Below are 23,406 nucleotides of genomic sequence, written 5' to 3' on the forward strand. Positions count from 1 at the left end.
TATTATACCCTCAAATATTGAAAGAAAAATAAGACAAGAAAGAACACAAGAGATTTAACGAGGTTCGGTAAATTATACCTACGTCCTCGGGCACTAACACCAGATGATAACTTTACTATCTCCAAAGTATTACAAACAAATAGAATTCCTTAAGAATTCTCAAATGGGAGAAGAGAGAAAACTAAGAGAGAAAGATTGGTTGGGATGAATTGAAATGAGAAATGAGAAGGCCTATTTATAGTTGAGGTTTAAGGACTAAACAATAAATAGCCCATTATCTCAAGGACCAAAAAAAAATTATCCCATGCCACTTTTTCAAAGTCAACTTTAGGGTGCTAAACTTGCACCACTTTGTATTGTTTGCCATTAATGTTGTCTCCCATTAATGTTAACATTCATCTCTTCATTTGGCTCTTATTTAATGATTACAAACAACAAACGCTGTCGGAGGAGCGTAACAGATGAGGCAAATTGTTAGTTATGTGGGATGACCCAAGAAACAAGTCTACACTCTATTTTGGGATGACACAAAAAGATGCTTGGGTAGGAGGGTAACGAGGAGGATTTTCGTCTGTCCTGATGTAAACTTCAAACTTGATCAATTCGTTTTTAACATGATTTGACATTAACTTTTTAAAAAAAAAATTCGCCCAAATTCGAACTTGAAATTTAGTAGAAAACCCAACTCCACATTGCTTCTGCTCGACTTTAATTTAATTGTTTTATTTTGAAGCAAATATGTTTTTTTTTGAGTTTATACTTTTATTTAAAGTAAAAACTTAATATATGTATATATATTAGGGGCATTTTTATAAATATCATGAGGTGGAGCGAATTTACCTCAAACCCGACATGACCTGAACCCTATTTTCAAAAAGAAAAAACCTTAACTGATCGGATCGAAACCTGTAGGATTTGGATTTTTTTGTCATCCCGATACTTAATCTTTGCTTGATAGAGTGAAAAGAAAATTGAAGGGATAAAAAATCAGAAGATGAAAAACATGAATTTTCTTTCCATAAGTATGTTTCTTAAAATTGAAAAATAGAAAAAAAATAAAATATTTAAAAAATACATAATTTTTATCTACTATACACATTTTTTTCATTTTCTTTGTTTTTTGTCTTTCCAATTTGGAAGGACATTCAATTTTTTTTCCATCAATTTGCTTCTAAATTAACAACCCTCAAATTTTAATTATTAGGTAAATTACACCAATAGTCACTCAACTTTGGGGTAGCTGACATAACAGTCATCTAGATTTTTAAAAAAATAACAAAATAGTCCTTTTAACTATTTTCCGTTACAGACGGAACGGAAAAATGACATGGCATTTAATGGTGGCTTAGCTATCATTTTAACAATCCTTTTTAACCTTAAACTCATTTAAGAGCCCTGGCAATAGAAAAAGAAGAGAAAAAGAAGAAGAAGAAGAAAAAGAGAAAATGGAAAGAGCTTCGTATCAACGATTCCCAACGGTCAAAATCTAGGAACTTAAAGACGACTACGCTTCCACGGGACCGGCACCTCCATGGCCAACGCCCTCCGCCGCACAAGTTGAGTTCATGTGCTAATGCACATATGTAGTTTGTGTATTGATTCTAAAGTTTTTTTTTCTTCTGATGATAGAACGGACTTGATACCAAGCTTGAAAAGTCTAGAAACAGATGAAGAAAAGGAAAAACAAGGCTAAAAAAGTCAGAGGTGTAAAGAAGGTAATTGGGGTGTTTGTTTTTTCAACTGTTTTTTCTTGAATTTATTTTATCTATTATTTGTGACTTTGCCCACATTGCAGATCAAGGCTGAAGTGGCTGCCAAGAAAAAGTGAGATCCCCATATATATGAACTAAGTTTCATGCAGCAATATAATCAAGCCCTACTTATTTACCTCCATTTATATTGTTTGCCATTGAACTTCAAATGTGTAATGTTGAGTTCATTTTTCTTTTGAATATCCATTTGGTTTTTTGTATTATGGACCTACTCCTATAGAAACTGAAATCTGAATCAGTACCATGTTATGTCATCTAATGCTTTGAAATTTATATTTATTAGTCCTTTATTTTTCTTTAAATCTTATCGTCTGTTCATGTTTGATTGGAACCACTGACTTTAATGGTGCTAGAGTGCTTGGTTTTTCAAGGATGCGGGTGGCTTGGGGTTGTTTAGCAACTATTGTTGTGGCTCCTGATTTGTAGTCATTGTTCTGTTGTGGGTTTGACCCTTTGGTTTTTGTCGAGCAACAACCCATATTAGATTGAAAGAAAAAGACTCAAATTCAAGAGATGATAAAAGATGAGGTTAAGGGAGGAAGGAGATGAAGAGAAAGGAGAGAAGAACAAGAAAAAATAAAAAAAGCATAAAGAGAAAGAGGTTGAGGGAGAAGAAGATGAGGAGAACGATGAGAAGAAAAAGAAGAAAGCAGAGAAGGACCAATCATCTTTTCTTTTCTTCTTTGACCTTTGATTACTGGTCCAACATGGCAAGTTAATTGATTACATCAGCTAGTTAACTGGTCACGTCAGCTATCCCGTTAAGCCTGGAAAATGTTAATAAGTAACTAATTTGTCACTTTTTAATAATGTTAGTGACTGTTTTATTATTTTTTTAAAATTGTGTGATTGAAATAAAACTTAATAACTGTTTTGTCAACTACACTAAAATTGAGTGACTGATAGTACAATTTATCCTTATTTATTTTTCATATTTTCATTCCCTCCATAGGGAAACAACCTTTATCTCTAAAAACAGTATGTCTTTTAACATGTAAGCCAAGTACCGTGGGTTTGTTTCTTCAGGGAAAAAAGTGAAAATATTGTACTTGTAATTGATGCCAATATTGGGGTTGGATGCTTGTATGATTATCTTAACAAGATGTACGCTGTTAGATAGAAACAGCATTGTTTGGTCAAATCTTCTTACACATCAAAATAATGAACAAAATTCCAAACCGATTTAATCAACCGGCTTCATATACATCACTGCTCATTATTCCACCTGTTTCTTTCATAGCTTCATCTTTTGGAAGTAATCCCCAGTTCTCTGTCACTAGGAGAAAAATCCCAATCATATAAGCAATTCTAAGTTTATTAAAATCCTTTGAGCAAGCTTTAGGTTTCTTATCCTCTTAAAACCATTTCTCCCCATATGGAGATCTCTTCCAAATCCATGGAAAATGCGATACGCTTCATATTTTTCTCATTCCTGCTCATTCCTGCAAATACCCAACTTGAATCCAACCAAAAAGGATACATATCTGCTGTTATATCCACTAAAGGTCTTGATTTTGCTAAAGATTTGCTGATTGAGAAAGCTGTTTCTTCTATAATTCCACTTCAACTGTCTGATATCGAAAAGTCTGCAAAAATCCCGGTTGTTGGGAAAGTTCGTATGGGTCTTTCTGATATCGTAATTTACAGTGTCGATTTTCCTTTTCATCGATTGCAACTGGAGACTCCGGTATTGTTTTAGTTGCTTCTGGTGCTACTGCTAATTTGAATATGAAGTGGAAGTATTCTTACAAAACATGGATAGTCACTATTTCTGATCAAGGAACTGCCACTGTTGAGGTATGGGATAACAGTTGGGAACTTTGAAAGAACAAAGTAATTGATACTGTTGATTTGGTTCTGTTTTGGCTTTCACTTTTCATTTTTGTTTAAATATTCATGAGTACAGAGATATAATCTTTCAAAGGTGAAAAAACTTTTGAAAAATTTAACAAAATTCCCATAGTTGTTTCACTTTTGTTAAGCTCGAAAGACGGTTCTGCTTGAATAATTTATAATTTGTATGTTTTAACCTGTCCATGTTATAGTGTTTTGAAGTTTTATAGTTGGGAAATTTACATAGTTTTTTCATGGTTATTTGAGATGCATATGCCCATTATTAAGCCCCTCTTTATATGGTACTGGTTTTGGTTCATATCATCTTGCATCAAAGAACCTTGTGCTTATCCATTATGTTAACCTTTGCCTTGTCATAGTTTGGTATTTATCAAATAATAAGTATATTAAAAGAACCAGTAACAAACTAACGTCTATTTAAAATTTTGATTGTTAGGATGGTTTGTAGACTTGATGTTTATATTTGCTGGTTCATAGGTTCTAGGCATGGTGGTGTGGCTTAAAGCGGCTGTTATAAACGAAGAAGGAACTCTCAAGCTATTATTATCGGAATATGAATGTCATGTGAAAGATATCTCCATAAATGTAGATGGTGGAGCTTCTTGGCTTTATCAAGGGTATGCTATCGTTGCCTATTCGGACAACAATGCTAATCCAACTCATTTTTATTGAAGCATCCACGTCCCACATACGTTCAGACGTAAGAATGGGGATATGATCCTTCAAGGACCCTCCAAATACATAGAATCAGTCATTATTCTGTCATTAAACAAAGGATTTTTTTTATAGCTTGTTAATAGTATTCTACAAAACTAAATTATGCATCAGTTAAAAATCACATACATGAATCTTTTAGGTTTACCATTTTGTTCTTTAGATTCTGCTTGAGATCCGTATCTTTCCTGTTATGATACTTATTGTATTTATTCAACTTATCATCCAGGATCATTGATGCTTTCCGAGGGAAAATCATGTCTGAAGTTGAAGATGCGATTATCAAGAAGATCAAAGAAGGAATAATAAAGCTTGACTCATTGTTGCAGTCGCTTCCAAAACAACTGCAAGTTAATAGTGTTGTTGCATTGAATGTGACTTTCATGGATGACCCTTTGTTAACTAATTCTTCCGTAGAGCTTGAAATTAATGGTTTATTCAACGGAGCAGATGAAATTTCAGTTTCAAACTATTACAGTAAAAGAGCACAGAATTTCCTTTCCTGCAATGGTTTAGCAAAGATGGTTGAAATCTCATTGCATGAAAAAGTTTTTCAATCTGCTGCATCAGTATACTTCCATGTAAGTTTCCACAGTATGAAACCTGCAATCATCCTCAAATTTCCTAGAGTTAACTTCGGTTTGATTGAAGGTTATATTGAGATTGCAGAAAATTGCATCTAAAATGTAATTTAGGCTTTCCGAAGGGGTGGAAAACTAGCAGGATGAAAATATAAATTTTCTTTTCATAGTGTACTTGGTTGGTAGGAAAGACGGAAAAATAGAAAGAACAAGCAATTTTCTTTCCCTTCATTGCTTGGTAGAGTTGAACCATAAAAGGAAAATGTATAATTTGAACTAACATACAGTTCTCTTCTATTTTCTCTCCTCTTCTGATTCCAATTTGGAAGGATTGGTTTTTATGCATTAGGATGTGAAATTATCAACCCTTCTATTTTCTTTCCTCTCGCTTTTCTTTTCACTTTTTCACTTCCTCCTCCCATCCTTCACTTTTCCACCCAATCAAGCACTCCTTAATGTCAATTTGATAGTTATGCATATATGTTCTTTTGGTGGTCAGGCAGATCATATGCATTGGACTCTCAACAAAATACCTGAGTCACTGACGAACACTGCTGGATGGAGATATATTATACCTCAATTGTATGAGCAATATCCAAATGATGATATGAAGCTTCATGTAACGGTGACTTCTCCACCAGTCATACGAATTGCAGATCATGACGTGGACACCACTATTTATGCAGATTTGACTTTCGAGGTCTTAGATTCCAGTGAAGTCGTCTCCATCGCTTGCATCTCATTGGTATGCTTAGTTGATATGATTATCGTCTTTTAATTCATTTATTCATATCCTCTCTTAACTCGGGAAGCCAGTTTCTGTTTTGATCTTTTTACAAGCTTTTGAATGGTAACGATTGTAATAATTATATGCAGGTGATAAGTGCATCATGTTCTGCAGAAATTCATAGGAACAATCTTACTGGTGGCATTAAGCTAACCAACTTCACATCATCTTTGGCATGGAGTAATATTGGTAATCTTAACATGCATCTCCTTCAGGTATTATCCATTTCAAGCCTCTTTTCAATCCATTAGTGTTTGCATTTGTGTTTCTGATACAACTTAGACATAAAAATAGTTGCCAAATTATATGCATTCGATACTTCATTAAGTATAAACATGCATGGAAGCACTATTAATGAATCATATTCAAACCATTCCGAGCAAGATCATTTTTATGCATCTAATGAAAAGTGCGGTGAATATTGTTTTAGGCTGCAATGTCAACAGTCCTCGAAAACTTCTTCATGCCAGATCTGAACTTACATCTTAGAAATGGGTTCCCTTTGCCGCTTCCCCATGGTTTTACACTTCAGAATGCTGAAATTGTCCAACTCAATTCGAAGGTTATGGTTCGTAGTGATTTGAGCTACACAGAGGATATGATCTCTCGACCAGGTATAAATTTTTTAGCAACAGCTTGAATGCTTGATGATCATGCTAAAATTAACTACTGTTATATACCTAAAATTATGTACAAGTGAAAGCCCCGAAAGTATATTACATAGTACATAGTTTATACTTGAGTTGAAGCTTTTTAGCTTTTTCGGTTTGTAAATTTCAAAGAGATTGGGAGAAGTAAAAATGATTTGTTTCTTATTTAAATACAGTGTCAAGAGTCTTAAGGCAATAAAAGATGGGGGGTTTGTCTCACCTACTGCCATCGATCAAATTTGGATTCTGGGTTGGGAGTTTTTATATCTAATATACTAATCCCTACCTTCTACCTTTTGCCAGAAACATTGTTTTTATCCCTTTTTTCCTGGACTCCTTACAAATCTGGCTAAAGCAATGATGATGAAGCATGAGTCAAGAATCAGCTTGAAAATGCAAGATCCGGTCTCATTGAAGTGGTTGTTAGAGATTTATAATAGTATTTGTGATTCAAATTATAACACATTAATAATATTAATTAATAGTATTAATTAGTGAGATTTATATTGTATTGGGACAAGGAGTTGATATAAGAATTAATTTAGTAAAGAATTGTTGCTATTATAGATGAAAAGTGAATGTTATTATTATAAATAGAGTTTACTGTATCGGCTCATGGGACAACATGAATAGAAAACCAGCTTTAAAATGTCAAATATCACAATGTTACACACTAATAACAGTATACTCTCTACTCACACACTATATTGCTACAACAGCTCTTCGATATAGTAAACAATATCAGGTAATAACACTAGTCACAAGACAAAGGGTGTAAACCACTAAATTTATTTATTATTAGGGTGATGCTGGTGATCTATCGGTTCCAGAAACATGGGGGGCGGCATCCTCCTTTGTTATGGCAACAAAGTTGGCAGGAGCTGCCAGCCTCATGCTGTCCCGCTTCCCTTCTTTAGCTGCAGATCTGCTTCCATTTTGACTGGCACTTAAAGACAAGCGTCTGCTGGGGGTTCCATTGGTCCGAGGTCCCACCACCTTCTTTGTACTAGCCGGTCGAGCTGGGGTTGACCTTGAACCGAATATGGGTTCTTGTTCTGTGTTTTGCTGCTCACCGAACTTCTTCTGATCCTGTAGGTTTTATAGGTTTACCAGTTACCGCATTTAGTACAACGAGAGACCATTTAAGTTCACCTTCTTCATGTCTAAATCTAGGTTCATGCTTGAAGTTTAAAAATAGTTGGAACTGATAATGAATAGAAAATTTACCCTAAGCCTCCTTTTCTCTTCTTCCCTTTCTTGCCTGAGCATAGCATATTCATCTAGCATGGCAAGGAGCGGAACACCATCGTACTTAAATGATATGCCACGATCTTCCTCCCAAGCTCGAGTTTTGGCAACCAAAGTGTCAACCATACCTAAACAGGCCAATAAAGGCAATTAATACAGAAAATGTCAGGCTATACATGCATGCTAAGCAGATCTAGAGTTGTAGCATCATATAAGTTCTCCTCTACCACGTAGATGTTAAAGACAAATATGCCATGGATGGCTGGAAACTAGAACTTATTAGTTTCAGGAGATCATTTTATTTACTCTCTTGAAATAGGTGCATTAGCGATGGTGAGTGGTGACCATCCTTGTCGTATATACACAATAAATTTCTTCCAAATCAAATGAGATTTAAAATTTTAGTTTGATTACTAATTCTAAATCAGTAGAGCTGAAGATAACAAAATTTATCAACTCAGCAGCGGATAAAGTAGATTGAAAGGAACTTCATGACCAGAAATTGAATTCCTAACGATGGTTCAGGGAGATTAATATGGACATATGACTCTATATGGTCCTACCTGGAATTTTGTTTACCAGAATACGAGCTTTCTCAGCACGCTTGAGGTTTAAATGTGCCCCCCTGCTTGCATTGTATCTGTTATCATCCTGTTCCAGCAGGAAAATATTAGTGGAACCAAATACTCAGCGTCAGTTACAGGTAATAAGCTAAGAGCATTTGCAGGGAAGATCACCATCAAATCTGCATCTGTAGTACCATGATAGTACTTTTCCCTACATAGAGGTACAGGGGTATACATCTTAAACATGCTGAGGAGCTAGCAGTCACTCATAAATGTCAAATCCAAAACTTTTATCAGGCAATATCGGAATAAATAAGTTGATGGATTCAAGGAACACCATTAAGGGTATATATCAAACCACAGCACTCCAGGCCATGTTCTCAATTAGATCATGTTAGGATAACAAGGTTGCGCAAAAATATCATGGCCACATTATCAGAGTTGTTCCTGGTATCTTCAATGCAATATTGCAAATCAATACACTCACCAGTCCCGCCAAAAAGGGAGAGAGAAATCAGAGCAAGAAGCCAAAGAGAAAACGAGGTTGAAGAAGAGATAAGTACCCGATTATAGTCATCAAGCCAACTTTCTTCTTCACAAGCTGACATCCATTTTTCAACCCTATCCAATATTTCTTTCCTGCTAAGGGCTTCTTCTTTCGCTTTTGCTATCTGATTATCCATGTCAGCTAGTAACTCAGCAGGCTCAACATTCCCGGAATCAATCAGAGCCATAATTTTCTCCCTAGCAGCCTCTGGATCTATGTCTATATGAGCATGGGCAAATATCTCCTCAAGCTCCACTTGCCTTTTGAAAGCAAGTTCCTTCATTCTGCTTGACTTTAGCTGATCAAGCCTTTCAACTTCTACCTCTGCCTTCAGGACAATAGAAAATAAAGACAAGTTAGCAACTCTTCTCACTCATACCTAAACAAGCAACTAAGAAACTTGATTACTTGTTCAATCAGATCCAGAGCAAGAGCACCAGGAACAGTCACTTCATCAACTGATGCAGAGATGTTGCAGGTAACATGGTCGAATAATCTCCTTTCTTCTTCAGGAGTGTCCATCAAATTCCACAGATCTGTTAGCTTAGTTGCTAACTCTTGAAGCTGTCAAAGAGGAACATGCTGATTTCATATTTTAAACTATTGGAATAGAAGTATAAAAGTTGAATATATTACAAAGCTCATATTTATGTCCGTAATAAAGATGTGCCAATCTGGTCATATATCTGTGTCTGATGCTAACGTATCAAGAAGAGAAATGGGGAGTACATTTTCACCAGAAAAGAAGAAGAAAAAAAAAAGAAAAAAAGAACTACTACATTCAATAGAAATACCTTATGAAGCCTCTGCTTCTTATCTTCATGTAAAGCTGAGACTGTCTCAGCCAACCTTAATAGTGTATCATTGCTTATGCTTTTTGACTGCACACATGTTTTATCATCTAAGCTTGGATGAACTTCAGTTATAGTACTAAAGAAGTCCATTCCAAGTACAGCACAAAGATCATGCACAGTGCCAACAAATTCAAGGACTTTATGCAGCCGATCACTCTGCAATGCAATGAGAAGTTAGTGGCATTGATGCATGTAAAGACTTGATGCCAGAATACGTAAGACAATGAATTTACCTTCTCCTTTTGAAGTTCTTGGAGCTTTACTTGATACTCATTCAACTTCTTTAGGGACAAGTCGGACTCATCCACTGCAGGAGCACCAGCCTGCTCATTGGCACTCCCAGTAATTTCCCCACATATCTTCTGAATCTGTGATTGTACATCAGAAAACTCCTTAACTCTCTCCTCTTTCTGTTTCCACAGCTGTTCAAGCGCTGGTGCTATAGCAGCAAGTTGCTCCTTGATTGTCCCCGATGCCTTCACAGTATCCTACAGCAAACTTATAAACAACATTGATTTGCATACCAAGAGTAATAACTTCCTATTATCTAGAGCATATATGATTATAACAAGATATTAAGTGATTACTCACAACACCAAGAAAACTTTTGTCTCCAAGAGCTGATACAAGTGTGGAAAGTTCTAGTTTGGCATCTGACAAGGTCACAAGAAGTTCTGCTCTTGATTTTGCAGCCTGCTCAACCTTCCTTTTATACACATCCAAGCACTCTTGCTCTATCTGAAGAAGCATCTTGTCTCTCTCTTCATCACTTTCACCAACTTCATCCCATATTTCCTTCAATCAATGCAGAACATTTTACCTCCTATATTTCTACATTCAGATATGCACCAGAAACAAAGAATTTATGGGAGAGAACAAGTTAGAAGCCACATTACTTGCAGTTTCTGCAGTAAAGTGCCACAAGTGGTTTCTCCTAGAAGAGGGTTTTGTGCATCCATTACTGCCATTTACTCGACCACTTCAACCTAGCCTACACCAGAGCATTTAATAGACATTAAGACATTTATTTTAAATCTTGCAATTTAAAAGGAAAGAACAATCCAGAACTAGAGAATTATGAGTATATACCTTCTTGACCAGCTAGAAACAGCACTTTACCAGACTAAATGACATACACCTAGCAGCAGAAGTCGCAACCTATGGAATATCATTAAGTTTGGAGAAGTATCAAGAATTAGATTAACTGAAGAATCTCATGGCAATAAACAAGATAAACTTGAAATGTAAAAAGATATGAATTGGTAAGGGATTGGAATATTGAAATGATATAAAAGAATATCTTAGGCAGTAAAAAAAATGAAGATGCAACCATGGTATTTAGTAAGCACACTAGACAATGTTTCTGAAGTTTGTCTTCGGAAATTGCAATAAGCAGGCTAGTAGGAAGTATCACTGAGTTCAGATTATAGTACAAAAGAAGTAAAAAGAAAAGACTTATCATACATATTGGACCAAAGTGCAATTGATCAATCAAGTAAACTTGCAGAAAATTTGGTTGCTCTTGCTCAAACATTGAAATTTACAAGAAGGACAAAGGAATGCTCAACGACTTCTTGCAAGAAGCAAGGGAAAGTTCTCTTGAATATCTTAATCCAAAACCAATAAAAAATGAATCTGATGGGAATTTACAAGGAAAAAAAACATGAATATTTTTGTATCTCAGATCAAGAACCAATGTAAACAAAGCCTTAAGTATGATAGAGATATCAGTTTTGATCTATTGAGCTTCCAATATGTTAGCCAAATGTAACATAAAACAAAATTTATTAGAAATTTGAAACACACTGGCCAAACCATCAACATTTTTAAAACAAGTTTTTAGGTTATTTACCTCACATTCCTCAACAAACAATGAAACCCGTACCTTGATTGACCGAAGCCAGGCAACCGGCCTTGAACAAAAACGACCCAGCTTCACAATTTCATTTCTTTCTCAAAATTCACTAAACATACTAAAAACACTCAAGCTCAATATCACTAAAACACACTTCATGAAACCAACTACAAGATAACCTCAGATCTTTCTTAAACCCAACTACAACCAAAAAAGAAAAGCATACTTTGTTCACATAAAGATCAAAACAAGAGTAAACAAAGCTGAAAATGCAGGAGAGAGAACAATGAAACTGAGGAGAAGAGTAAATAAGCCATACCCAGATCTTATTTTAAGCAAAGATTTCTGGGCTTTTACTTTACTTCAGATCTAAAGCTTTTGATCTTTGCAGAGAGTGGAGTTTGTGAGAGTGAGGAAGCTTTGATTTTGATGCAGAGAACAGAAACGATAAATGCGGGCTGTGGGGCCCTATAACATATCTAATTGTCTTGATAAATTATTCTGATCGTTAAGTACCCGTCTTTCTTGTGTTATTTACGAAGATGACACTGTCAGCTTCTAATCCTTTAAATATTTTACTTGTTCGTCTCTTTCTGACTTTTGGGACTAAAAATTACAGTGACCAAACAATGTGAAAATACATCTCAAACCCCTTGGGTTTAGAATATAAGATTATTTGAAAGCAAATTTTATTGAATTGTCTTTCATATAGGTTTTTCTACAAGTTCAATATTTTTAGTGTTAAAATTTTCATAAAATTATAATAACTTATTTTTATTATACATTAATTTTATCATATGAATTTAATTTGAATCTAATTATAATAATTTCTTTATATGATTTATAATTATTTATAATAATTTATTTATATCGATTTTATCATATGATTCCACCTAAAATCTTAGATAAACTAAGAAAGAGGTTGCAATGAAATTACACCCTATATTACAACATCTTAACACTTTTCAGGAATATGAGATTATGAGATGACCTAAATGTTAAGAATCCAAACATTGTAATCTCATTCCGAAATGTAACATTATGGGCCATAATGGAAGATTCAGCGAACCAAATGCTTCATTAGAAGAGTAAGTGATTAAAAGATTTGTGTTAGAATTTTAAGGTACATGATTTAAGTTTTGGTGTTAACATCTACCCTCTTTTAGATTGTAATGTAAGTTTTGATTGTAAAAAAAAAATGAAAAATGAAAAATGTTGGTTTGTTCACGGAGTCTTTAACATTCTATTTAGGTTAAAATAACTCTAGGCAATCTATGATGGATTACTTATGGCATGGGAGAATAATTGGTGAATATTATGGTCGAAACTGATTGTGCACAAGCTATGGAAACCATTTTCGTTAGATTGTGTGGGCAACTATAAACGGACATCCCTTCGAGAATTCTTGAGCTTTGTAGAAGATAATGGAGGGTGATCATCAAGAAGTCAATGTAGTTACACATATGTTAGCAAGAAGGATGAAAGCATACCCTTACTTCCCAATAGTTTTCCAAGAATCCCCGAAAGACATTCTTAATCAATTAAGGATATATAGTCGTTTAATGCATGATGATTTTGAAATAATACTGTAATTAATTTGGGTGTTATCTATATAAAAAAAACATTCTATTTAGTTCAAAATCTGAAATTTTAAACAATTTTATCCTTTTAATCAATAAAATATAAATCTAATTAAAAATAAAAGTACTGCAATTTTAACATGTGATTTCTGCACGAGTCTTTTGCCTTTTTAATTTTTTTAGTAAAACTAAACTTTAGTTTACATTTAATGATATTATATTTAAAATTCATTAGTATCTATTAAAAAGGCCTTGCAAGTTTTAATATAGATATTTATATTAAAACAATCATCTTTGTGAAAATTTTAATTTCAAATAACAAAAAGAGAGTATATTTGCGCATATTACTATTGAGGCAATCATACAATAAGTAGAAAATTCTTAGCAACTGACTTTATCAATAAGTTACCTATCTAGATTGGATCTTTAACAAAGTTGTGGTAAAAAAAAAAGTCCAACCATAAATGGAGAATGTATGTAGGTTTCACCAACCTAAAAAAGTCTACCCAAAACAATTTCCATATCCCTCGTATAAATATGTTAGTAGATGCATCAACAAGACACAAGCATATGAATTCATTGATGCATTTTGGATTAAATTTTCAGTTATAATCAAATAATGATGATAAAATATTATTAGGAGAAATTTTCATCATAGAGGATAATTTTTTTTTGTTACAAAGTTATGTCTTTTGGACTAAAGAACACTAACACTACTTTCAACGCATAGCCAATAAGTTCTTTAAATCCTAGACTTGATACAGTGTCAAGTTTATGTTGACAACATGTTGATTAAGAGCGTATTCATGGATCAACATATACAAGACTTGCATAAGGTATTCACCGTATTGAAGGCACATAATATAAGATTGAATCTTGCCAAGTGTGCTTTTGGCATAAGAGATGGAAAGTTCTTAGGATTTATGATATCCAACAAAGACATACAAGCAAACATTGAGAAAATTCAAGCCACTCTATATCTTACTCCTCTAAAGAATACAAAAGAAATATAAAGATTAAAAAACAAGATAATAACGCTTAAAAAATTTGTATTGAAGATGGGAGATTAGTGCTTACCCTTCTTCAAAGCCCTCAATGTCACACCCAAATTTCTAACCATTACTTAGTCACAATTGAATCAATGACCCTGTTTTACTTAAAATTTCCAATTTGATCCTACAACATTATATTTGGACTAAATTGTAAATTTTTAGGTTAAAGCGGGCATTAGACTTAATTATTGAATCTTGGTGTGGCCGGTTGGGAATTAATTGGGAAGGAACTAGCTTAGTCAAAATTTGACTATATTTCCTTGCACTAGAGCAAGATGGTTAATGAATGGAAGATATCATGATTATGATTTTAAATTTCTTTTGTGTGTGTTATGTGAGGAGGTGGTGGACAGTGAAGATTTAGGAATATGAGAAAGAATCGGGGGACATTCTTCTTATTCATTCATTTTCTCGTTCTTCTTTTCCTCCATTCTCTTCTTTGGTTGTTTCGGGCAATAAATAGAGAAGTGTGGAGAAATCGTTCTACATATAGATAGAGATTTATGATCTAGCTAGATAAATTATCAAATTTGTGAATTGCTAATCTTTCTTTATCTTCTGTATAGTCGTTTATGGATAAATGAAAGAAAGATTTTATATTTTTGGTAAAAAGACGACTGTAGATTTTGAAGAATGAAGCCTTATTTAACTTTGGAAATGGATCTGCATGTTATTGTACTACAATTATGTTATTCGTGCATGCTTTCGTTTTTTATTATAACTAGCTAATTATGTTTAGTTATTAAAGCGAAGGAGGAGGTCCAAGCATCAAAGGAAAATTTAATTGTATGGGGAATGATTCAACTTCCTGGTATTCTGTCGATGAGTTCCTGAACTCAAACCTTCAATTTTTGTCTTGCATGTTTCAGTGTGGCGATTTGGATTGTGGTTCTTGGAAAATTATGTTGCATGCTCTACTGATGTTGAAATGTGGCTCTGTTGTGAGATCATTGTAAGATGATGTATGTTAAGTGTTGGTATGTATATGCATGTCTGGTTGTGAGCATAAGCTTGTGATATTGATGAGATGTTTATTAAGTGATTGTGGTGGAATGATTGGTATGTTCTATTTGTGCTAGTAAACAATATGACTAGTTAAATGTGTGAACTTGTTGAATGTTAGATAAGTGACATTTTGATGTGAATGATTTGTCTGCGGAGCATGGGAGGTATGTGATAACTGGAGATGAAAGAATGAAGGATGCCATGTTGTGTACTTTGTGCCCTATGTTATTTGGCTTTGCAGAGGTTCGGGTGGATGGTATGGAGAATGGCTAAGCATGCTCAAGTTACAAGTATGAGACTCTAAGGAGTTTATGACTTTAAGCCTCATGTATGTATGCAAGTCCTATGGCCATGGGCATACGTAAGTTATGACAGTCCGTAGGGACTATCTTTCATGCAAAAGTCTACGGGGACTATCTTTCAAGCAAGAGTCCATAGAGACTATCATTAATACAAGAGTCCGCAGGGATTATCTTTCAAGCAATAGTCCGTAGGGATTATCTTTCATGCAAGAGCCTGCAAGGACTATCTTTATCTTTTAAGCAAAAGTTCGCAGAGACTATCTTTCATGCAAAAGTTCGTAGGGACTATCTTTCAAGCAAGAGTCTGCAAGGACTATCTTTTATGCAAGATTCTGCAATGACTATCTTTCAAGCAGGAGTCCGTAGAGACTATCTTTCAAGCAAGAGTTCACAAGGACCATCTTTCATGCAAGAGTCCGTAGGGCTATCTTTCAAGCAAGAGTCCGCAGGAACTAATTGTAAGTATGAGTCCTTATGTATGAGTTCACCAAGTATGAATCCTCGTGTATGAGTCCACCAAGTATGAATCCACATATACGAGTCCACCAAGTATGAATCCACATGTATGAGTCCACCATGTCTTTGTGCTTTGATAGTCCGTGGGACTATCCACCAAGTCTTTTTGCTATGACAGTATACAAGATTGTCCACTAAGTCAGATTGCTATAGTCTATTTGTAGGTTATCCAAGACTATCCAAAACATGTTTATACACAAGGCTATAGCAATAAGTATGTTTGCAAACTTAACCGTCATGTGCGGGATGTTTATATGCGCGATTTTTCTACATGTGTAAGCCTATTATCATACGAGTATATGTCATGCGAACTTACTGTATAGTGTAAAATATTGGTTGTGCGAACCGCTTATGTGTACAAGTTAAATCCCATGCAAGCTATGCTAACATATGAATTGTACCAATATGCAAATAATGACAATGAGCGTGCAATATCAATGTGCAGACTTGTCCATGATCCAACTGTGGCAAATACCTAGACTAGCCAGTGTAGTGGAGTAATCATACTATAATATCATGTTAGGCAGGTTATGTTAATGAGCTCATTATTGGACTCGGTGCCCTGAGTGTAGTATATTCCTTTGTAAACTTGTAATTTTTTCAAATAGATTGGTTAATAAAATAAATTCATTAATTACAATTAATATGCTTTGTATTATTGTCAAATGGTTTCGTACACAAAGCAAAATGGAAGCAAATGTTGCTCATTGGTTGTCTAATGTTTAACTATTACTAAGTAGTATCATGTGGTTGGATCGTAATATGAAAAGACAACTTGTATTAGTAGATGAACCTAAACATTTTCTTAGCCTAATTGAAAATTAGCAAACCAATTGAAAGACTAATACCCATCTATCAAGTTCAATAAGGGAGATGCATTATCTTAGGCATCGGGGTGAATAACTCGTAGAAGATAGAGACATTGATGTGACTGACTGTACTAACAGTATATCAGACATGACCAAGTAGAATAGATCTTAAATTCATTTATAGACTTATTCACTTGTGACGGTCATAGTGTGACATACCTAAATCTTGAGTGGATAGCAAACTATGTATGCATGACTAGTACACTTTGAAGTAAGTAAAAGCCTGAGTTCAAATAGATAAAGAACCAAAAACTGGTGTGTTGGGTGTACGACTTCTGCAGTACGTAGCATCATTCACAACAGTGGAATTCGTAGCTCGAGATATGGGTAAATGATATCCTCTCATTGGCATTACATGGTTGATGAAAAGTAAACATGGTCACAGATCATTCGTCTTTGTCATGAATGACTTGATCTCTATTTTTCATGAAGAAAGATGTAATGGTTACTATAAGATAAAATAATATCATATTGGGAGAGCAAATATTACCCAAAGAGATTAAGGATATCCTATGAGGGTAACACACTTATGACAAGATCATTGAATGAGTTTTGAGTAGATGCTTTCGTAATGGTATGTCATTAGGAGAACTCAGTCACGATGCTATAGTGGAATGACATTGTGACTAAATGAGTTTATAATTAATAGGCAAAAATTTGGAACTTAATTATAAATCATTTGAGCCCTAATTACATATGTCCAATTGGTCCTTTCGCTAGCTCATTGAAACTAGAAATGAATTGAGTGATGAATTGAAAATAAACAGAATGAATAAAAATAAAGAAATGGAAAACATTCAGAAATGATTATGGTTTTCTTTGAAATGGAGAAATGGAATCATTTGGAAATGAATGTGGTTTTCTAAAAATAGAAATGAAAATGAAAATAAAAATGAAAATGAAAAATGCTTCATTTGCAAATGTACATGGATTACTAAAAAATGGTCAGAAAAATGAGTTTATATTTTTGAGCAGTTTTAATGCCCCAAAAATAAAAATAAACTGTTCGGTTATAGTAAACAAGTTGAGTTGTGAAATATTAAATATATTTTCTTGGAGATTTTACCATGGGTAAAATCTTCATAATTTTATCGGGGGTAAAATTGAGATGAGAATATTATTTAATTAGAAAATTAATGTTTATTATGAAAATAGAAAAAAAATATGTATTAGGTTGGATTAAATTATAAAGTGTTAGGTTAAATGTCTAGAAAACACATATAATTGGGCCTAATACAATAAGAGGCTTGAATCCCCATCATAATACATATTAGCAGAAACACACCCTATTATCCCCCCTCTTTTAGTTGGACTGAGAAGTTATTTTTCTATTTGAAATAAATCTCTACAATTAAACAAGGATTTTACTTCTCTCTCTTTAAATAGATAGCACCAGTAGAGCTATTTACTCAACTTTAAGAGATTGTTACTCTGTCAAATAATAAAGAGAATTTATTCTCAACTATTAAATATATTTTTCCAGAATAGCAATTCTACTGGTTTTTATTAAAGAAGAGAGAATTTTTGTTTTCACCCCAAAAGAAAAAGAAAACTTTTTCTAGTTCTTTATTTTGATTCAATTGGTTCGAGCCCACACTCGAAGCAGTTTGTGGTACGAGAATAGTGGAGAAGATCATTTGCTTGAAAGCCAAAAAAATAAGGATCCACTTATCCAAAAACATAGGTACGGTTTCTTTCTAAGGTCTATTGCTATAAATATCACAAATCGAGTCGCTTTTCAAAATTTTAATTTTCTGTTGTGCAAGAAAATCATTTTCAAACTAGATTTTTTCCAACACTCATTAAGTTTTTATTGAACTTCATTTCTTTGTTTTTGTCTTTTCAGGTATAGAAGCTATTTTGAGACATGGAGGGAGGACTAAGCCCAAATCCTTAGAACTGTTGTAAGCCTGTTTTCTTTCACTTGTAGCATGTACATATTAGGGCAACCTGTAGACTCAAGTTCTTATGCTCATACTTGTTTTGTTTTTTAACTATGAAAATAATGTATTATTTTTAAATGTCATGGATGATATAAGAGATGGATTTCTTCTCTTTTTTTTTCTTGGAGTATATCTCGTTCTAATATGTGAAGTATTTTTTTTGGCTAGATTTTATTGAATTTCGAATATTGTATAATATTCTACAAATGGTTTGTATGCACATGATAACACTTCAAGTTAGAATTTAGTTTCGTGTAACATCCCCGTTGGTTGGTCGTCTGGTCAGGTGTTGGGGGTGTTACACTCAAAGCATTGTTCAAATGGACTAAGGCTTATTAAAGATCATTTGAATAATTGAAGGACTATCTAAGTTCAACCCCTTATTACTTGCCACTTCACAAAGATGATTGATAGAAATAGGAGTAAAACTCGATTTAGGACTAATCACGATTTAATTTTCTTATTTGTGTTCATGTATTAATTCTAAAGTACATAAAATGACACGTGACTCGAAGAATCCACATCACAACCTTCTTAGGTAGATTGTGATTTCTTCATTTTCCTCACTTCACCTCTTCCGAATATACTTTTCCTTTCTCAAACTCAATATAATTCTTATAAGAAGATCTTGAAAAATATTATTTATTCTAAATAATTAAAAAACATTAAAAATAACATAATAAAAGTAATCTAAAACTTACTTATAATAACTAATTGAAAATAGACCTATTGACTAAAAACTAACTTAAAATCACTTAAGAACAATGTAAATGTGAGTGAATTAAGGCCTAAAATATGTAAATATACATACATATATATATTTGCTCATCAGGAGACTACATGTAACACCCTATACTCAACCCGACCGCTAGGTTTGGGTACTGGATAATACAATAACCCAATAACTTAATGATAGTTCTGATTCTAATTTAATTACATGCTTAGACAATTTCAAATTTCAAAATCTAATTGTTAACAAAACTCATATAGACCTAGTGATAAATTCTTACAACTTTGCTTCCAACAATTAATTACAAATTTAAAGTTAAGATTCGAATACAAATATAATCAACTTAAACCCTGAGGCGTGGCCTCTAGGGATGCCCCTCTATACACATGAACGACTTTCACACCAATCCCTTAAATTTGGCAGAGTCTAGCTTAGGCCCTTCACTCAGTTTTCGAATCAAAACATTTACCTTGCAAACAAACAGTAAATTCGTAAGTTCAAATGAACTTAGTGAGGTTTTGTGGAACAGTGTGACGAAAATATTTTCATGTTTGACAGGAAATAAAATAAAGAGACATAAATTTTAAACCCCTTGTCTATCCTTGGGCATTCCGCAGATTTACCAGCATGGTCAAAGCATTGCCCTTTCATGATGTTCACCATTGGTGGGTTTATCAATTACTTTAGACGTAAATGCATCTTTTTACGAAAATGGTTACCCATGATCTTGGCCTGATTTCACCTCATTCCAGATTCATTTTCTATTTAGCAAGCTTAACTTTTACAGTTTAACTATACACTTGGTTACAAAGTTCGTTAACCACCATTGGCTGTTGTTCATTTATGTTCACATTGATTTTGGATCCTTACCCTGATCCGTTCATCCAATTCTAGACTAAACTTAGGATCTACCGTCTTACTCAAACGAACATCTCCTTTTTCCTTAGTCCTAACGTGATTCGTCCTTATGCGAGGATATTTTCTCTAGTCCAAATTCATAGTTCTAACTTGATAATAAGCTGACTAAATAGGCGCATCATTTTCCTGACAGATTTGTACCTTACAATGTAGCTATTAGAATTAAATGACCCGAATCCTTATTTAAATAAAATACAGTGGTGAAATAAAATAAAAGTAAAATCCATATAGAACTACACTTCTTTTATTTTATTTTAGAATAAGGTTTTTTAAACCTTATTAAACTCCATCTATTTTATATTGATTTGAATAAGGTGTTTTAGTCTTACTAGAATATGGCTTTACAAGTCTATAAATAAACATAATTTATTCCTCTTGTAAATAATTTGAATTCGACATAGTGAATTTTCTTCTCCTCTGCCCGTAGTTTTTTTCTCGAAAGGGTTTCTATGTAAAAATCTGTGTGTTCTTTATTTTATTTTATTTTTTCATAAATTGGTATCAGAGCATCCGAGTTGTTTACCTCGATCACGGTAATGGTGTCTTTGAAGTATGAAATTCCACTGTTGGATTGCAACACCAGATTTGCGTTGTACAGATTAAGATGCAAGCAGTTCTTGCGCAGATGGATCTGGAGAATGCCCTGCTAGGGATAGATAAGATGTCTTCGACATTAACAGATGAAGAGAAGAAGCGTAAGGATGGAAAGACGTTAACAAAATTATATCTGTATTTTTCTAACAAAATTTTGTAAGATGTAATGAAAGAGAAGACCGCCATTGCATTATGGAAGGGGCTAGAACAAATATGTATGTCGAAAACTCTAACAAGCAAGTTGCATATGAAGTAGCGTCTTTATGCTCATCGTTTGGAGAAAGGTGCGTCTGTACACGAAAACTTAACAGTGTTTAAAGAAATTAAAGGTGCGTCTGTACACGAAAACTTAACAGTGTTTAAAGAAATTCTCTCAAACTTGGAGGCCATGGAGGTTCAGTATGATAAGGAAGATCTAGGGTTGATTCTACTTTGTTCGTTGCCCCCGTCTTATTCAACCTTTAGAGACACGATTTTATATAGCCTCGAGTCTCTCACAATTGATGAGGTTTATGATTCTTTGACCTTGTATGATAAGATGAAACATCTTGTGGTTAAATCCGACTCTCAGGGAAAGGGTCTCATTGTTCGTGGGAGACAAGATCGGAATGCTAATGATAATCGTGGAAGGACACAGGAATGAAATTCTCGCGGTAAATCTAAGGGTAGATCGAAGTCTTCAAACAGAGGTAAAACTTGTAACTTCTGCAAGAAGAAAGGGCACATTAAATCTAAGTGCTATAAGCTATAGAACAAGATTAAAAGAGAGGCTGCGAATCAAAAGGGAAAACAACCAGAAAATTTCGGTGAAGCTGATGTTGTAGAAGACTACAGCGATGGCAAACTTCAAGTCGCTTCTGTTAATGATTCTAAAGTAAGCGAGGAATGGATACTTGATTCAGGCTACACTTTCCATATGAGTTCTAATCGAGATTGGTTTACAACTTACGAAATAGTGTCTGAAGGTGTTATTTTGATGCGTAAAATCGTAGGTGTTGAAACAATTAAAGTTAAGATGTTTGATGGAGTTGTCAGAACACTTAGGGATGTACGACATGTTCCAGAATTAAAGAGAAATTTAATTTCATTAAGTACTCTTGATTTAAAAGGGTAGAGATACATAGCTAAAAGTAGGGTTTTAAAGATTTCTAAAGGTTCCTTTGTCGTGATGAAAGGAAAGAGAAAGGCTGCCAATTTATATGTTTTACAGGGTTCTACTGTTACTGGTGATGCAACTGTCGCTTCCTCTTCCTTGGCAGATTATGATATTACTAAACTTTGGCATATGCGCCTAAGGCATATGAGTGAGAATGGCATGGCAGAATTGAGCAAAAAAGGACTTCTTGATGGACAAGGAATTTGCAAACTGAATTTTTGTGAGCACTATGTTTTTGGGAAGCAAAAGAGAGTTCGATTCATCAAAGGAATCCATAACACGAAGGGAACATTGGAATATATTCATTCTGATCTGTGGGGGCTATCCAGAGTGCCTTCGAGAGGTGGAACTAATTATATGCTAACTTTTATTGATGATTTTTCCAGAAAAGTTTGGGCATTCTTCCTGAAGCAGAAAAATGATGTGTTTTCCGCATTTAAGTCTTGGAAAACTATGATTGAAAAACAGACAGGAAAGCAAATAAAATACCTCTGCACATATAATGGCTTAGAGTTTTGTTTTGATGAGTTTAATAAACTGTGCAAGTAAGAAGGGTTCGTGAGACACTTGACAGTTTGTCATACTCCACAACAAAACGGCATTGCAGAACGAATGAACAAAATGATCTTGGAGAAGGTTCGATGTATGTTGTCAAATGCCAACTTACCAAAGTCGTTTTGGGCCGAAGGAGCCTCTACTGCATGTTTTTTGATCAACCGATCTCCATTTGTTGCCATTGAAAAAAAGACTCCATAAGAGGTATGGTCTGGTAATCCTACTAATTATTTTGATTTAAAGATCTTTGGGTGTACTGCGTATGCTCAGGTTGATAATGGAAAATTGGAACCAATATCCATTAAATGTGTTTTTCTTGTTTATAAAGCTTGTGTAAAAGGGTATAAATTATGGTGTCCTGAAAATAGAAAAGTTGTAATTAGCAGAGATGTTGTTTTTGATGAGACTGCTATGCTACCTAACTTATCTCTTAAAGACTCTTCCAATAAAGAAAATCAAAAGCAAGTGGAGCATCAGATTAATACAGAGTCGACTCTTCAAGCCAGTACAAAAAATTGAGAATAGAGTTGCTTCTTCACCGTAATACTCTATCGCCAAAAACAGAACCAGAAGAGAAATTAAACCTCTAAAGAAGTATGTCGAGGCTGATCTAGTTGCTTATGCTTTAAATGTGGCTGAAGATATAAATGCGAATCAAGAGCCATCTAATTATTCTGAGGCAGTTACCTGTGAATACTCAGAAAAGTGGGTGTTTGCTATGAAAAAGGAGATGGAATCACTCCACAAAAACAGAACAT

The 23,406-nt window shown here is 34.1% G+C and overlaps 2 protein-coding genes across 4 annotated transcripts; one reads left to right on the forward strand and one right to left on the reverse strand.

The window, feature by feature from the left end:
• The first annotated feature begins 2,903 nt into the window (after nucleotides 1-2,903).
• On the forward strand, nucleotides 2,904-6,907 carry LOC107894377 (putative BPI/LBP family protein At1g04970). Its single transcript, XM_016819657.2, is given in 8 exon segments — nucleotides 2,904-3,421; nucleotides 3,424-3,569; nucleotides 4,104-4,243; nucleotides 4,570-4,921; nucleotides 5,421-5,666; nucleotides 5,798-5,923; nucleotides 6,139-6,322; nucleotides 6,662-6,907. Coding segments are annotated over 8 exon segments (1,518 nt in total). The 5' UTR covers nucleotides 2,904-3,147; the 3' UTR covers nucleotides 6,712-6,907.
• A 15-nt stretch (nucleotides 6,908-6,922) lies between these two features.
• Nucleotides 6,923-11,930, reverse strand: LOC107895215 (65-kDa microtubule-associated protein 1). 3 transcript variants are annotated; one of them, XM_016820477.2, is made up of 11 exons: nucleotides 11,748-11,930; nucleotides 10,663-10,731; nucleotides 10,470-10,564; nucleotides 10,165-10,368; nucleotides 9,807-10,061; nucleotides 9,514-9,729; nucleotides 9,128-9,283; nucleotides 8,736-9,047; nucleotides 8,170-8,257; nucleotides 7,586-7,734; nucleotides 6,923-7,447 (listed from the first exon to the last, which is right to left on the reverse strand). In XM_016820477.2, the coding sequence occupies exons 3-11, from the start codon at nucleotides 10,539-10,541 to the stop codon at nucleotides 7,157-7,159; spliced, it is 1,743 nt and encodes a 580-aa protein (XP_016675966.1). In that variant the 5' UTR covers nucleotides 10,542-10,564; nucleotides 10,663-10,731; nucleotides 11,748-11,930; the 3' UTR covers nucleotides 6,923-7,156. The 3 variants fall into 3 exon arrangements, with proteins under 3 accessions (XP_016675966.1, XP_016675968.1, XP_016675967.1); XM_016820479.2 differs by having other exon boundaries at nucleotides 10,470-10,559; nucleotides 11,748-11,901; XM_016820478.2 differs by having other exon boundaries at nucleotides 11,459-11,885.
• Between the last annotated feature and the right edge of the window lie 11,476 nt (nucleotides 11,931-23,406).

Source organism: Gossypium hirsutum, chromosome A13, assembly GCF_007990345.1.
Source record: "Gossypium hirsutum isolate 1008001.06 chromosome A13, Gossypium_hirsutum_v2.1, whole genome shotgun sequence".
Taxonomy (NCBI): domain Eukaryota; kingdom Viridiplantae; phylum Streptophyta; class Magnoliopsida; order Malvales; family Malvaceae; genus Gossypium; species Gossypium hirsutum.